At 32.7% G+C, this 15,311-nt stretch overlaps 3 protein-coding genes across 5 annotated transcripts; all 3 read left to right on the top strand.

The window, feature by feature from the left end:
* Positions 1-33: 33 nt before the first annotated feature.
* Positions 34-2,126, top strand: LOC105780689 (cytochrome c). Its single transcript, XM_012605169.2, has 3 exons — positions 34-248; positions 858-991; positions 1,808-2,126. Exons 1-3 carry the CDS (start codon positions 137-139, stop codon positions 1,898-1,900), a joined length of 339 nt encoding a protein of 112 aa, XP_012460623.1. The 5' UTR covers positions 34-136; the 3' UTR covers positions 1,901-2,126.
* A 1,252-nt stretch (positions 2,127-3,378) lies between these two features.
* Positions 3,379-8,500, top strand: LOC105780791 (uncharacterized protein At5g08430). Of its 2 annotated transcripts, XM_012605298.2 has the most exons (11): positions 3,379-3,541; positions 3,618-3,729; positions 4,524-4,603; positions 4,775-4,962; positions 5,041-5,908; positions 6,076-6,188; positions 6,391-6,450; positions 6,724-6,774; positions 6,865-6,935; positions 7,200-7,447; positions 7,728-8,500. In XM_012605298.2, exons 2-11 carry the CDS (start codon positions 3,635-3,637, stop codon positions 8,201-8,203), a joined length of 2,250 nt encoding a protein of 749 aa, XP_012460752.1. In that variant the 5' UTR covers positions 3,379-3,541; positions 3,618-3,634; the 3' UTR covers positions 8,204-8,500. The 2 variants fall into 2 exon arrangements, with proteins under 2 accessions (XP_012460752.1, XP_052485430.1); XM_052629470.1 differs by having other exon boundaries at positions 3,398-3,729.
* A 1,816-nt stretch (positions 8,501-10,316) lies between these two features.
* Positions 10,317-14,425, top strand: LOC105780223 (uncharacterized). 2 transcript variants are annotated; one of them, XM_012604422.2, is made up of 14 exons: positions 10,317-10,491; positions 11,474-11,593; positions 11,682-11,741; positions 11,829-11,930; positions 12,020-12,103; positions 12,187-12,305; positions 12,401-12,502; positions 12,592-12,708; positions 12,800-12,865; positions 13,018-13,084; positions 13,518-13,571; positions 13,648-13,737; positions 13,829-13,888; positions 13,976-14,425. In XM_012604422.2, exons 1-14 carry the CDS (start codon positions 10,474-10,476, stop codon positions 14,117-14,119), a joined length of 1,203 nt encoding a protein of 400 aa, XP_012459876.1. In that variant the 5' UTR covers positions 10,317-10,473; the 3' UTR covers positions 14,120-14,425. The 2 variants fall into 2 exon arrangements, with proteins under 2 accessions (XP_012459876.1, XP_052485035.1); XM_052629075.1 differs by lacking the exon at positions 10,317-10,491 and adding an exon at positions 10,817-10,997.
* The last annotated feature ends 886 nt before the right edge of the window (positions 14,426-15,311 follow it).

The following is a 15,311-nucleotide window of genomic DNA, read 5'->3' as shown; positions in this document are numbered from 1 at the left end:
GCCAAAACCCTAATTAAGCTTCGCCGTTCTTTTTTATATAAAAACCAAAAACCATCAACGAAAAACAAAAGCTTTGATTTTGAAAAAAAAAAAAAAAACCCCCAAAAGCCCTAATTCGGAAAAAAAATCAAAAGCAATGGCCTCATTCGAGCAAGCACCGCCAGGTGATGCGAAAGCTGGGGAGAAGATCTTCAAGACCAAGTGTGCTCAGTGTCATACCGTCGATAAAGGCGCCGGTCACAAGCAAGGTTGGCTTCTCTCGGATCTGTTTTTTTTTTTTTAATGTGGAGTCTGGATTGATGTCGAAGTTCTTGATTTTATGTGTGGTTTTTTTTTTAAATTAATTAACTGTTTCTATCAGTTTGTTTATATATACTCTTTTTCTTTCACGTCGTTTTCGTATATGTTTCCTCTTGGTTTTTATCTTTTTAATTAATTTTTTGTGGTAAAAAATTATTTGATCTTGCTTGTTCTTTTGGATTCTATAATGGTTTTTATTTGGTTTGGCTAAATATAGCTTTAAAATTTAAAAAGGATGTGTAATTTCCTTGAATACTTAGATTTGCATTGAAACTAGATGGTTTTGACCTGAACCCGAAAGCCTGTCCCGATCTGTCAAATCGAATCTAAACCTGATTTGATCATAAAAAGTTGAAAACCTGAATCATCCATCAGAGTCCTGATTATGATTTGGAAAGTTAAATCCGAATTTACTTGGATCTGATCTGACCTAAAACCAATCCAAAAGGACTAATCTGCACAAAATTTTCCATAACTAAAGCAATTTGAAGTTTTATTGTTGAATACTTTTAAAAGTTTAATGAATAATAAGTTGATATTTTAAAAAAAAATTGCAGGGCCAAATTTGAATGGGCTTTTCGGGAGGCAGTCGGGGACAACACCGGGATACTCGTACTCTGCTGCTAATAAAAATATGGCTGTGATTTGGGGAGAGAATACTTTGTATGACTACTTGCTTAATCCTAAGAAGGTATGTGCAAGTCTTGTGTATTTTTTTAGTATAAAGTTAATGACTTTTGCTCGCTATTGTAAGCTTGTAAATGTGTCCTGTTTTCTAAATATTGAAATCTAGAATACGAAAGCTCTCCTATTTACTTGTCTTATGAACTGTTTGTCTGTTAAACAATAAGTTCCTTTTTCGGTCTAAACTCTAAACCCAGGGTATCCACAATTCACATTGAACTTGAGATTAATCCATTGTCGGGTCAAGAGCTTTTTTAAGGTGAAGCTCTCCCAACAAATGCATTTTCCAGAGTTTGAACATGTGTTCTTACTCTTATGGGGATGAAGCTGGTGAAACGATTAGTTCTGTAGGATAGGTTTGGGGTTGTGGTGTTCTAACTATGGTCGAGCCTAGTTAATATCGTTTGCCTTGTGGGTGGCATTACATTATTTGGGATACCGATTGATCATTGCCTCCATTAATGAAAGATGACATGGGTGCAATTTTTTTTATCTGGCACAAAGGATACAAAGGGGTGAGAATGTTATTTAAGTACAAAGGATGAGGATGCCGTGGGTTCTGAGAAAGCATCTCCTTTTTTCTAGCAACAAGGTTTATTTCTTACAAGATCGTTCCCATGTGGTAGTAGGTCCTTGTTTCGTGAACATATGCCTTCTGTATTTTTATCTGGATTATCGATAATTGCATTGCATTGGCTATTAGTATTGCTACATGTGCTGTTTGCATTTCGGTGCAATTGACCAGGTTTATATCGGTACGAGTATGAAGTAGATATATATATTAATTGTTGAATCGGTTTGTTGGTATATTTTGTTTGTGCAGTACATTCCCGGGACAAAGATGGTTTTCCCCGGATTGAAGAAGCCTCAAGATCGTGCCGACCTGATTGCATACCTGAAGGAATCAACCGCCTGATTCGTCTCCGGTTTTATTAATATCACCTATATTTTGGAACTGTGACAAAATGAAGAATTTTGATCAATGATGTATTTTTTTTACATGGAAAAAGAAACCATTCTTGAAATAAAGTTAAACCATGAAAACGACTCCAAAGATAATTGGAGTTGAAAATGATTTTTGTTAAGACTAAAATCTCTTGATGATGAGGAATTTGATTATTACATGCTGGTTTATTTGAAGATGTTCAAGCCTTCCCACTTGGTCTTTGGAATGTTGATTTAAGATTTAGTCTTTTATTTTTATATTTTCAAGAATTTAGTCTTATTTATCAGATTTTAAAATTATGGTTCAATGGTTAACTTCAGTGAATTTAAATTTAAAAGAAGATTTTTTATTTTAAAATTTTTGAAATGAAAGTGGAGGATTAAATTGTAAATGTTGAACAGTGTAGGAGCTAAAGCACATTCTAACCAGAGTTTTCTATATAAGAAAAAAATTAAAATTGATTTATCTCAAATTTAAAATGTTTTATAAGAATATCACAATGAATATATCTTAATAAAGCATGTTGTAGAATGTTGGATGTAATTTAAGGAAACAGGGTAGTTTTTAATTGTTTTGAAAAACAGGATGCATTTCCTCTCTCTAATTGTGATAGGCATATATATATATATATATATATAAGGTTAACAATTAAAATATATTTTTTAATTTTTAAAAAATTAATTAATTATTAATGTGACATATACATGAATTGCCCAGTGAATGTCACGTGTTGAATTTATCACATGACGCAACGATTTCACAAGATTGTATCAGGTGACTTAAAACCCTAAATAATAAAAAAATTATAGGATTTAAAAAATCAAATTATAATTGCAATAAATTTTTAATAATTAGTCACTTTTTAAAAAATAAAATAAAAAATTACTTTAAAAAATAGAAAATTATTCAAATCACTAAAAACTATAAAAATTATAAAATATATATTTTCATTTTAATTACTAATGTATCATACCCATGAACTACTTAATAAATGTCACACGAATAAAATTAACAAACATTGCAATATTAATGACTAAAAAGATGAAAAATAAATAAATAAACTAAAAAATATTATTTTTAAAAATTTAAGGATCAAATAAATTATATGCCTATTTTAACTTCATATGTTGTAATATATGGTGCAATCTTGTGAACTCATCACTTAACTCAACAGTTTCACGTATAGAGTGGTCGACTAGTGATTTTACTCTATTTTTCTAAATAATTAAAGAATTGTACTATTTTCTTAAAAAATAAAATTTTTAATTTAAGTCACTTTATTTTTAAGCATAGTACATTTCATTTTTCCAATTTTGAAGCATCATTGGATCACACTACACGCATGCATTATGTTTTTAATGCTTAATTTTAGAAGAGAAAACATGATACTGAGGGAAAACTAAAAGCCAATCATGTTGAAAACAAAAATAAAGATTACAAATTTACAATATAATACATTAAATGCTAGTACGGGTTTTTCATTTCTTTCTTCTCCTTTCTATTTTCTACCAGTATTTTGAGTAGTAATGGTTTTTTGGCATTCCCTTTTATCAACACTTTGAAAAAAATTCCAACAGAGCTGCATTCAAGGGGTTTTGAGGTTCTAATAAGGTATGTTCATCCTTGGGTTGTTTTTATTTTTTCAAAAAAGAAAAGGGTTTTGGATAATTCTTGTTTATTTCCCTAGAAAAATTTTGAACGAAAATGGCAAGGAAAAACACGAGAAAAAAAGAAGAAATCGCTGAAGATTACTGCTTTTTTTGCAAAGATGGTGGTTTGCTCAGGGTTTGTGATTATAAGTAAGTGCTTATCTTCAACCCATTTTAAGTTTTACCCAAATTTATCAAGTTTTATTTGTACAGTCATTTCGAGTTTTTGGTAGGTTCAGATGTTTACTTCGATATGATTTGAAAGATATTGTTTATTCATTTATAATGGTGGTTCGCGCTGATACTGATGCTTGTAGGACCATTTCTGGTTTTACACGCTGCCCTAGACCAAACAGGGTTTAAGTATATATATAAAATATAACAAGGTAAAAGGAGACGAGTTGTCACCTTGGTTTGAATATTATCAATGACAATGCTTGTTATTATCCAATTATTACTGTGATTAGAGCAACTTTAGGCTAGTTTAGCATTCTCGTGCAGTTGAAAAGTATTTTTAAAAAATGCGCTCGAAACATAGCTTTTTGGTTTGATTTTAAAGCAAAAGCTCTTTGTTTATGTGTATGCATGTATGTATGTACGTGTGTGTGTGTGTGTGTGTATTGTACTCTACAGTCCAGGACCACTACTTGGAGGTCTGGGTGTAAATAACAGGGACAACAAGGTACAAGGAGACAAGTTGTCACCTTGGTTTGAATGTTTATCAATAATAATGCATGTTTATTATCCAATTGTTATTATGATTAGAGCAAGTTTAGCATTCTCGTGCCTTTGAAAAGTGCTTTTAACAAGTGGGTTCGTTCGAAATGTGCTTTAAAAAAGCAACTAATGACTAGCTTTTTGGTTTGATTTCAAAAAAGCAAAAGACTTTTAGTTGGTGACAACATTTCTTGAAGAACTAATTGTTGCAACTTGAATTCTTACAGGAACTGTCTCAAAAGTTTTCATCCTCAATGTGTAGGAAGGGATGATTCTCTATTGGAAACCGATGAACGCTGGTTTTGTGGTAACTAACGGATTTCCCCCCTTTTTTTTGGTAACTTGATAAGAAAAATATATTGTGTTCTTACATGGTTTCACAGTGTTTAATCTGCATGCATAAATTTCGTCTTATACGAACATCTCATGTTGTTAGAACATATTGTGCAATAGCTAACATGGTGTATCTATGTTTCAGGTTGGCACTTTTGTTTCATTTGCAGTAAACCTGCAAAATTTCATTGCTTTTGTTGTCCATCTGCCGTATGCGGGCGTTGTTTATGTGACGTTGAATTCGCAATAGTCAAAGGGAAAAGGGCTTTTTGCAATACGTGTTTAGAACTTGCTTTGCTTATTGAAGACAAGAAGAATGTCAATGCCAATGGGGTATGCTTTTCTTCGAGATTTCCGTTTCTTGCAGCTAAAGATATGTTTTTGACTTACCAATTTCCAGTTTATCTGCAGGTGAAAGTAGATTTTAACGATAGAGAAACATATGAATTTCTTTTCAAGGGCTATTGGGAATGGGTGAAGGAAAAAGAAGGCTTAACTTCGAAACAACTGCATTCCTCGGATCGGTTGTTGAAGGATGGTAATAACTATGATTTTCAAACGAACTGTAATCATAGAGAAGAAGATACTGGGGATTTTGAAGATGATAGTATATCGGAAGGTGATGATTGGGCTGATAATCAAGCACAACGTAAAAAAGAAAAGAAAGGAAAACTTTCTTTGAGTAACAGAAAGAGAAAATCGAAGAAAATGAAATACATTGGATGGGCATCAAAACAACTTACCGAATTCCTAATATTCGTTGGTAAAGACGTGAAGCAAGAGTTGTCTCAATACGATGTTGCAACCATAGTTACTGAATACTGCAAGGAGCACGAGTTGTTTCACCCGGAAAAAAAGAAGACGGTTATTTGTGATGAAAGATTACAGTCTCTTTTAGGAAGGAAATCGGTTAATAGAAACGGTATCTATAAGCTACTAACGATTCATTTTTCCGAGAACTTGGAGCAATCAGAAGATTCGGTTTGTTTTAGTTCGAAAGAAGATGATAATGTCTCTGTGCCTTGTAAAAAAAGGCAGAGAAAGTCAAGTCCGGATCGGAAGTTAGAGGAACAAGAAACAGTTACAAGTCCATCAGAAAGCTGTTTGGCAGCTATTGTTTCGAGAAACATTAAGCTCATCTATCTGAAGAAGAGTTTGGTGCTGGAGCTAGCACAGCTTGATACATTTTACGATAAAATGGTCAGAAGTTTCGTGAGGGTAAAATCGGACCCAAATGACTATTTTCAGAAGAACTCTCACATGCTAGTGCAAGTTAAAGGTAATTTGATGTCAATATGTCTTGAACATGTCGTTTTATGATACGGTTTTACCTCGGTGCTGCAATGGTTGACATTTTTAACGTGCTATGTGATTATCATATATTTATATCTCGAATTTACTCTAACTTAACTGATTAGCCTTCTGCTTCATATTACTTCTTCGTAGGTATAAAGGACACTTCAATGAAGGAAAAGACGAATTCTACGATTCTCTTGCAAGTTTCTAACATGGTAAAAGATATTCCTATTTGCAAACTATCGGATGATGACTTCACTGAGGTAACTTGTTTTTAATACGTTTCGGTATTCGTCCCTCTTCTTTTCAAACAAGAATTGTGGAGTTTTAGTAGCTGTCAGGTCGGAATTAACCTGATTAACAACTTCCTTATCTGTGAAAACTATTATAAAATATCAATTTTTCTAGTTAAGCCAAATTTCATGTTCAATCGTACAAGACTTAACTGTGTACTACTGTTTGCAGGAAGAAATTGAGGATTTAAATCGGCGAATGAGAACTCGCATGCTTGAAAGGCCAACCGTTGTAAGCTCTTAATTTAGGAATTTACATTGGATTTACAATTTATTTACATTTCTTCATGTACTGTGCCATATCGAAGCAGCCTTTAAAACATTGATGATAATTAAGGTGGATTATGATAAGATCATCAATTTATAAAGTTGTGGCATCTTATACCGGACAAAGCTAAATGTCTGCCACGGAAACTTATCGGTCTATTACTTTTACCATGTTTCTTTTAGAAGTGAAAGCATTTTTTCATGCACTATTACTAACCCGAATGCCTTGTTGGACCAGCTGGAGTTTGAGCAGAAAGCTAGAAGCTTACACGAGGATATAACGAAACATGTACGTATTCTGAATTCGATATTGTTGGAATGCATAATGCAATGCCTTTTAGATGGATCTTAAATATGTTGATTAAGAATAATGTGCCAGTGGATTACGAAAGAGTTGGATTTATTACGAAGTCAGATCAACCGGGCAAACGAGAAAGGATGGAGGAGAGAATATCCTTTTGATAAAGTTTCACAAGTTTATAGTACTAAGATATATACGAAACTCTCGATAATTAATCGAGTATTTCCGTAGGTAACAACAACAATGTGTTTGATTCACATCATCCGTTTGTTATACACTTTTTAGTGCCAAATTTCGACAAAATACAAGTTTGTTATATGCATATATGTGCTCTATGTGCTTTTCCATCGAAAAGCCTAAAGTATTATGCATATCTTGAGAAGAAGATAATATTACCCTTAACCTGTTTTTACGCTCTCCGAGTACATGTATAAAATGCAACTGCTTCAGACACCTTCAGAACAATCACGCCTAATTCATGAGGTTCCAGAAGTGGTTGCGGAGCCTGAACCTGCCTCCGTGGACTCACCAAGAGAATATAGAGAAGAGCATAAAACATCAGTGGAACCAATAGCCGCAAGACCAGTTTCTAAAATTCGAAAATGCAGTTCGGAGAACAATGTCGTCCCTTGTTGCCGGAACGATGGAATGAATGCTGCAGGTATGGTATGATATGCATATGATTTAGTTTCATTTGTTGTGTTCTCTAATCACGGAATTAACCAATTCCGCTAGTGCATCCCGTTACCTATTAGTCAAATGAAGATCTCAACATTTTTGGAGTCATGATGAGATGAAATGATCCTTCTTTGCATGAATTCTCGCCCTCCAGGGGGACAACTGATATTTGAGGGAAACCATTGCCCTGAGTTTCAGTTAAAATGCATCTAGCAAATCATTTAGCTTAACTGAATAAAAAGTATTTGGTGTCCCTATTCCAGAAGGAAAGCAACAAGACCTGAAGAAGCCGATTATTTCTGGGAACCAAAACTCTCAACAAGTAAAGCCGAGCTGTCCCGGGACATCCGTTCTTCACTTATCACCCCAAGAAGAATCAAATCAACATAAACATGGTGAGATGGGGGAAAAACTACCTCAGCCCGTTGATATCATTGAGCATTCAAAGTTGTTAAACCGCAAAGTCGAGGTGATCGAATTAAGCGACGATGAAACAGAACATGCTAGTCCTGCACTGATCCATAAAACATTACAGGATCATGATTGTTCTATATGGTATTGCATTGGTCCTCAAGGTAACACCAGGGGACCGTACTCAATGAAAGTACTTAAACAATGGAGCGAATCAAGCTCGAGCTGTTATGAGTTACGGTTACGGTTCAAAGTTTTCAAGAGTGGTCAGAGACCAGAAGATGCATTGCTTCTCACTGATGCTATTCAACAGTACTTTAACTGTTAGTTAAAAAAGGTAAAAATATTTTTTGACCAATCAAAGCTTCTGTTTCTTTTTGAAAGTTTGATAGTTTGTTGTAAATGATGAACAACAGCATGAACTTTATTTCATTTTTTGCTGTTCTAAGAAAATCCCATAACAAAAAACTGGGGCTGTTCATGTTTTGTTTTGAAACTGAAACTTCCTTTGTTTGTGGGATTGAAAAAGGTCAAATTTAATGAGTAGTCCTTGTACTTAGCTCAAAGTTGTGGGATTAGTTTTCTTTTTTTTAGCTTCAAAAAGGTTAGAATATGCTCCAATATCCTTCTTCAAGTCTTCTTGTTGTGAAGATTCGATTCTTAATTCGTACTGTATTATATGTAATATATAATTAATTAAATAATAATTAATTATTAAATACTAAACTTAGGAGGAGTATGATTACAAGTTTAAGGGATAGCTTGTTTAGTTGAAACATCATGCTATCCCCATGTTAGTTTTCATTAAAGTATTTACAAATAAACAATATTCAACTTATATACATATTAACATCTTGCACATGTTGATCCAGTCCATTAAATTGGTTAAATTGTTGTTTTGGTCCTCTCTTATATTCATATTTTGGATTTAATCTTTATAATTTAGTTTGATATTTTTCTGTTTTCGTAATGTCATTAGTTGGTTTGAATAAGATAGGTAAAAAGACATTTTCAGTCTCTCTCAGCAAATCCGTCTCTCTTAAAAAATCGGAGCAATTCAATCCCTCAATTTCGAAAGTGAATAACTAAGGACAATCAATCATAATGTTACATAAATTTGACTAGTAAAATAACAAATGTAGCTCTAATAATTTAGACATTACTTAAGTTTTATATTATTAAATTAAATTAAATTAAAGATATAAATACAAATGTAGATTTTATATTGTTACATAAGTTTTTGATCGAATTGGTGTCATGTCTCAACCATAAGTCCTTTAATTTTATGACGTAACATATAATTAAGTGATTTAAATAAAAAATTTGTGAGTAAATTAGTGACTATTTTGTATTTTTTTTAAAATTGAATGATTACAGTGTAAATTTACTCATAATTACGGGTGTTAAATGGTAGTAAAAAGAGAACATGGATAATGCATAAGACGTGGTGGCCAGATAATAGCGAGTACATTGTGTATTTTATACTCGAACGCTCCACTTCTTTTGCACGTTTCTTTACATTATGTCCCGTGGAAAGCGGCGCGTGTCCGTATTTTCCAACTTTGACAACGACAGAACAGAGGACCATAAAAGAACACAATGCGAAGGTCTAATTTTTATTTTACTCCCTCTACTTTACAAAAAATTTATATTTAAATTTTTAAATTTTTTTGACATAATTTGATTCTCTAGTTTTATAATGTTATTAATTTATCAGAGTTGATAACATTTTTTTATTTTCAAAGCACTCATTTAACATATAAATTTATTATTACTAAAGACAATGTCGAAAATTATGTGTCGAGATCGAAATAAAATTACAAAATTTTGAGACCAAAGCAAAAAAAAATTAATTTGAATTATAATTTTAGGAGGAGTAAAAATATTAACTTTATATTTAATTAAATATTAAAAGTGTAATTATTTCATTTAATAAAAAATTCAATTAAACCCTTAATTGAAAATTACACTAATCTTTAACGTAATCATTTTCCACCTCAACTTTCGCATAAGTTATTTCATCATTTAATTAGTTTGTCATTAATTTAAATGGCTTAATTTATTGCTAATTTTCTATTAAATTCCAACTTGAGTGTAATTAAATAATTTTTATTAGGGCTTAGCTAATTTTACAAATACATTTTTAGCATTTAAACCAAAAACGTTTCATATTATCAATTAAATTACATCAAATTAAAGTAAAGGATTTATTCAAACTTTCAGCATAATACAGGGACTAAAACCAAATTAACCCTAATAAAAACAAACAAAAATAACTAAGGAAAAAACGGCTTTTAAATGCTTCCTCCCTGTGTTCCACTGCTTATATAATTAAAAGAAAATTTCCAGAAGGAATTTTACTTTTGCTTTGTCTCTACGACATCGTTTCCTTCTATTGCGGAAGTTGACTGCTTTAAGACTCTCCCCTATCCCTTTTCTCTTGTCTCTTTTATCAAAGATTCGCCCTTTTTTTTCTTCCTTTCTTCTCTAAACTTTCTCCTAATAATGTAAAATCATAGGAAAAAAGATAACTTTTTTTTTTCTTTTCTTGAATTCGGGTATCTATCAATCTATCTGGGTTTTGTTTTTTTTGCAAAGATGAAGCCTTTCAATTGTGTAAGTCTCTGTTTCAAACCATTTATGGGGTTAAAGTTCCTTCCCTTTTTCTGTTTTGTCTATAATTTTCTGCTTAAATTATCTAACTGATATATATGTATATGTATGTATCTGGCGTTACTTGTGATTATAGTTTAAGATATTAGAACTTAGAATCCACAGCATGTTTAGTGGTAATGTTAACTTTATTTGGTTCTTTTCATGATTAAAAAAAAGGTTAAAAAGTTGTAATCACTGGTGATTAAAAAAAGTTTAATCCTATTTTGTGCTTGTTGGTATGAAATATTCCATGAATTTTGTGGATAATCCACAGTGTTGATGGCCAAATATGGGTTTGGCGGCGGCCGGTGGTGGTTCGCTGGAGGCCGAGAGCCGTAGGTTGACTTCTAAGAGAAGTGGGAGAGGAGCTCTCCCTTTCTAGACCCTCCTTTTGGATCATAAGGGGTGGCTTATATAGCTTCAAGTACCCCGAGTAAGGCAGCCAGAAAATTTTTTAGGGCGCTGAGGTTAAGTTTTATATTTTTTTTTGAGAGCTAAAATGTGATTTCACCCTTGTATTGGCTTATATCTTGATAGTTTTCAGAAGGACTAATCCAAAGATTCAAGCATCTTTGGGGGCTAAATTATAATTTTACCATATATTTATTTAAAATTTTATAAAATTTGGGGACTAAAGCAGCAATTTTCCATTTTGAAGGGTGCCCTTGGAGTGAGGTCTCCATGTGTGATGGTTGACCTGGTGAGGTCTTCCAAGCGCAGTGGAGGCATAGAAATATAGTTTGTTTAGAGGGAAGATTGGGGAAAAAAGGGGTTGTGAACTTAGTAATATTTTGTTTTATATATGTATGTATGCTAAGAAAGGTGACCATATTTCTAATTTAAATAAACAAATATTTATGTATGTATGTAGTAATTTTGAATGATTCGATCTTTTTGACTTGCTTGATTTCTTCTGCTTGAATGTTGTTTCATTACCTTGTAGGCTTATGTAGTTTCGGATCCGAAGAATAGGGCGTGTTTCTGCAGTGTCTTTATCGTAGCAGCTTTGGTTTGTGGTGCTTATTTCATTAGTAATGCGTTTATCACTAATGAATACAAAGATGTAAGTGTTTCTCCTTTTTGTAATCGTTTCGTTTGAAGTCCAATTTTTGTATTTTTTTCATGGGTGTGATTAATATGCTTGTATACAGAGATTATCGAGATGGGAAGTGATTAATATGCTTCGGAATTCAAAATCCAATACGTGCAAGGTCAATTGTCTTTAGAATAGTTATCAAGTCTTTTGAAATGTTTTCTGATTCGTAATCTCTTGAAAATCTTTTTCTTTTCCCTTACAGAATCAATGCAGGCCGCCCGGGAGTGAAGCATTACCTCAAGGAATCGTGGTCAAAACATCGAACTTGCAAATGCAACCATTATGGAGCGACAGTGTGAAAAACGTATGTATAAAAATAACTTCTGGAATAAGACATTGTGCTACGATTTGATCTTATTCAATTGTCTTTTGTGCTATACACTGAAATTTCAGGTCAATCCTGCGACATCTTCAAACTTGTTAGCCATTGCTGTCGGGATTAAGCAAAAGGAAATCGTGGACCAAATTGTTAAAAAGGTGCCTCGTGTTCTCCGATGCTTTTGTTTATCTCTAAGATATTGGATTACATTTTAAGCTTAATAATATTCATTAATCTGCAGTTTCCCATAAGTGATTTTGTTGTTATGCTTTTCCACTACGATGGTATCGTGGATGAATGGAAAGATTTTGAGTGGAGTGATCGTGCCATACACGTGTCTGCAGTGAATCAAACAAAATGGTAACATTGTTTATACCGAGATGTTCATCTTTCTTGTCCGCACCTGCATGCATGTCTTATATGTGCTAGTCTGTTGCTACGGGATTTTGTCATAGGTGGTTTGCCAAACGTTTCTTGCATCCTGATATAGTTTCCAAATACAAGTATATATTCCTTTGGGATGAGGATCTCGGAGTGGATAACTTTGATCCGAAGCAGTAAGTATACGTCCTTCCCTACTCGTTTTTTCACCCAGTTGTTATAGAAATTGATACCGAGCTTAAATCATGTTAAAAACCTTGTGTAGATATTTGTCTATTGTTGAAGGCGAGGGGCTTGAGATATCACAACCGGCACTTGATCCCGTTAAATCAGAGGTGCATCATCCAATCACAGCACGTAGAAAGAATTCAAAATTTCACAGGTTAGTGGGAAATTAAGAGCTGAAACCTTAATTTGTTATGACATATGATGTTCTTTTGATTTGCTGGTTTTTGGTCCCTGTTTTCTAACAGAAGGATGTACAAATTTAAAGGCCACGGAAGGTGCGATAGTCAAAGCACAGCTCCTCCATGCATAGGGTAAAACTAGTACTAACTTCTCAGTTCTTGGATGCTATCTTTAAAACTCGATACCTTTCGTATTACGACAATCTATTGCTTCGGTTATTTGAAAAACAAGACATAGAATATTCGTTGTTATTCTTATGCGGTTAATTCGATATGCTTTGCAGTTGGGTGGAAATGATGGCCCCCGTATTCTCAAGAGCTGCATGGCGATGCGTGTGGTATATGATCCAGGTATGAAGTACTTTTCGTAAGCACTCGGGCCATTTCAGTTGCATAAATACTGAATATTTGACGAGAAACAGTGATTTATCTGAGAGGTCCCTAAATTATAGGGACTTGACCAAATTAGTCCCTCTACTATTAAATGGATCAATTTAGTCTCTGTACTTTTAAAAAGAATCAAATAATTCCAAATTGGAATAGAGTTCATGTCTTCAAAATTGATCCAGTAAATGTCAATTCTGTTACAATTTGGACTTATTTGATTCTTTTTAATAGTATAGGGATTAAATTGATCCATTTACTAATAGAGTGACTAATTTGATTCAATTATAGACTTCCCTGGTATTTTAACCGATGAGAAATGCACCTTTGTTTTGGTCATCTTTATTGAACTTCATTTATGATCTCGAGAACCATTCGCTAATCTTCCTTTACCGTACAGAATGACTTGATCCATGCTTGGGGTCTCGATATGCAGCTCGGTTATTGTGCACAGGTAAAATTTTCCAAACCAGATAACACCCCTTTCCGATTCTCATCAGCATTCCACTGATATTCAATCCTTCATTCAGGGCGATCGTATTAAAAACGTAGGTGTAGTCGATGCTCAGTACATAGTTCATTTTGGTCTTCCTACACTCGGCGTTACTGAGGAAAACGAGGCAAGTGATCTTTTACTCTTAGGTCTAAACACTTTTCCCCGACATATTTCACTGCTAAATCTCTGATTTGTTCATCTTCTCATCAACACAGCTCAATTCCACGGAAGTTAAAATCACTCAGAGAGAGCAGTTACCTAAATCGGAATCCCCAGTACGTTTTTTCAGAAAACCCAAATTTCCCTAACATAAGAACATTGTAACAAAGTTGTAAAAACCGTTTCCGTCTTTGACATTGCAGGCACCATCCGAATCCCATAAAATCGACAATAGACCCGAAGTAAGAAGACAATCGTTCATCGAAATGCAAACGTTCCGGAAACGATGGGAAAATGCCGCAAAGGACGATGAATGTTGGGTCGATCCTTACCAACAAATGAGTTAACAAAAAGCACTCATTAATTTTATCCATACTCCCAAGTTATATATATGAAAAAATTACAGGCATTGGAACCACAGCAAGTGAAGGCTCTTTATATAGGGTTTTATTTATTTATTTAAATTTGTTTAATTTTGTGAATGTGTAATAGTTTATTGGGTTTTTTTTTTGGGGGGGTGTTATTCATTATTCATTTTGATGTTAATAAGGCAATGTAAATATGGTTTGTTTGTTGTAATATTTTGTAATGTTGTTGTTGGCCTTTTTAGGGTTCCTCAATTAATGAGCAATCAAATGACTTGATTTTGATTTTTTTCCTCTCCAATTTTGAGTTCTGATCATTTTAAATTTAGATTATCTTGGGATTTTCTTTAATTGTATCATTATATATTTGGATTATTTCGAAATTTTGACTACTTCAGGTTGAAAAAATAATTTATATAAGATTTATGGTTTAATGTATAATTATATATAAAATTTTGATTTTATGTAATTTTATACATAAAATTTTGATTTGATTCAATTCTTGTGCATTATTAACATAATTATTAACATAATATTATTTTATGTTTATATATTACATACATAAATAATTATATTTATCCAATATAAAAATAAATTGATATATATATTTTAAATGTATATGATTAAATTAAAATTAAAGTTTCAAGTATACATTTGAACCACAATTAGAGTTTCACGTGTATAATTGTACTAAATTAAAGTTTATGTATACAATTGTATATTAAATCAAAGTTAATGTATAATTTTGGGATTTATCCTAAATTTAAATACATTTTAAAAAAATTAAAATTGAACTATAAACTTTTAGAAGGTGAAAAGGTAATTTTATTATTATACTATATTATATATTTTTAAAAATTTCTAAGTGATTTGGAATTTTTACTATTTTGTCGATTGAGTCTTAGCTTAGCTAGCATCAGCATTGTTGTGATGTGGGTTTAAGCGTACTAAAATGTATTATCATTTTATTTAAGGGTTGGGGAAGAATTATGGGTAATTCTAAGTATTGTACCAAAAACACAAAGGTTAAGAATCATGATACTATACTCATACTAAAAGAAGTAAATAAAAAATAGTTCTTACTATTTTGGGATGGCCAAAACTATTTGCAGTCTTCAAGATTTTATGAACTGAATCAACGATTAAAACCTCAGATTACTGGTTTATCCAATCG

Source organism: Gossypium raimondii, chromosome 4 (genome assembly GCF_025698545.1).
Source record: "Gossypium raimondii isolate GPD5lz chromosome 4, ASM2569854v1, whole genome shotgun sequence".
NCBI classification, from domain to species: Eukaryota; Viridiplantae; Streptophyta; class Magnoliopsida; order Malvales; family Malvaceae; genus Gossypium; species Gossypium raimondii.
The sequence above is the reverse complement of the archived record's forward strand: the minus strand, read 5'-3'. Positions and strand labels throughout refer to the sequence as shown.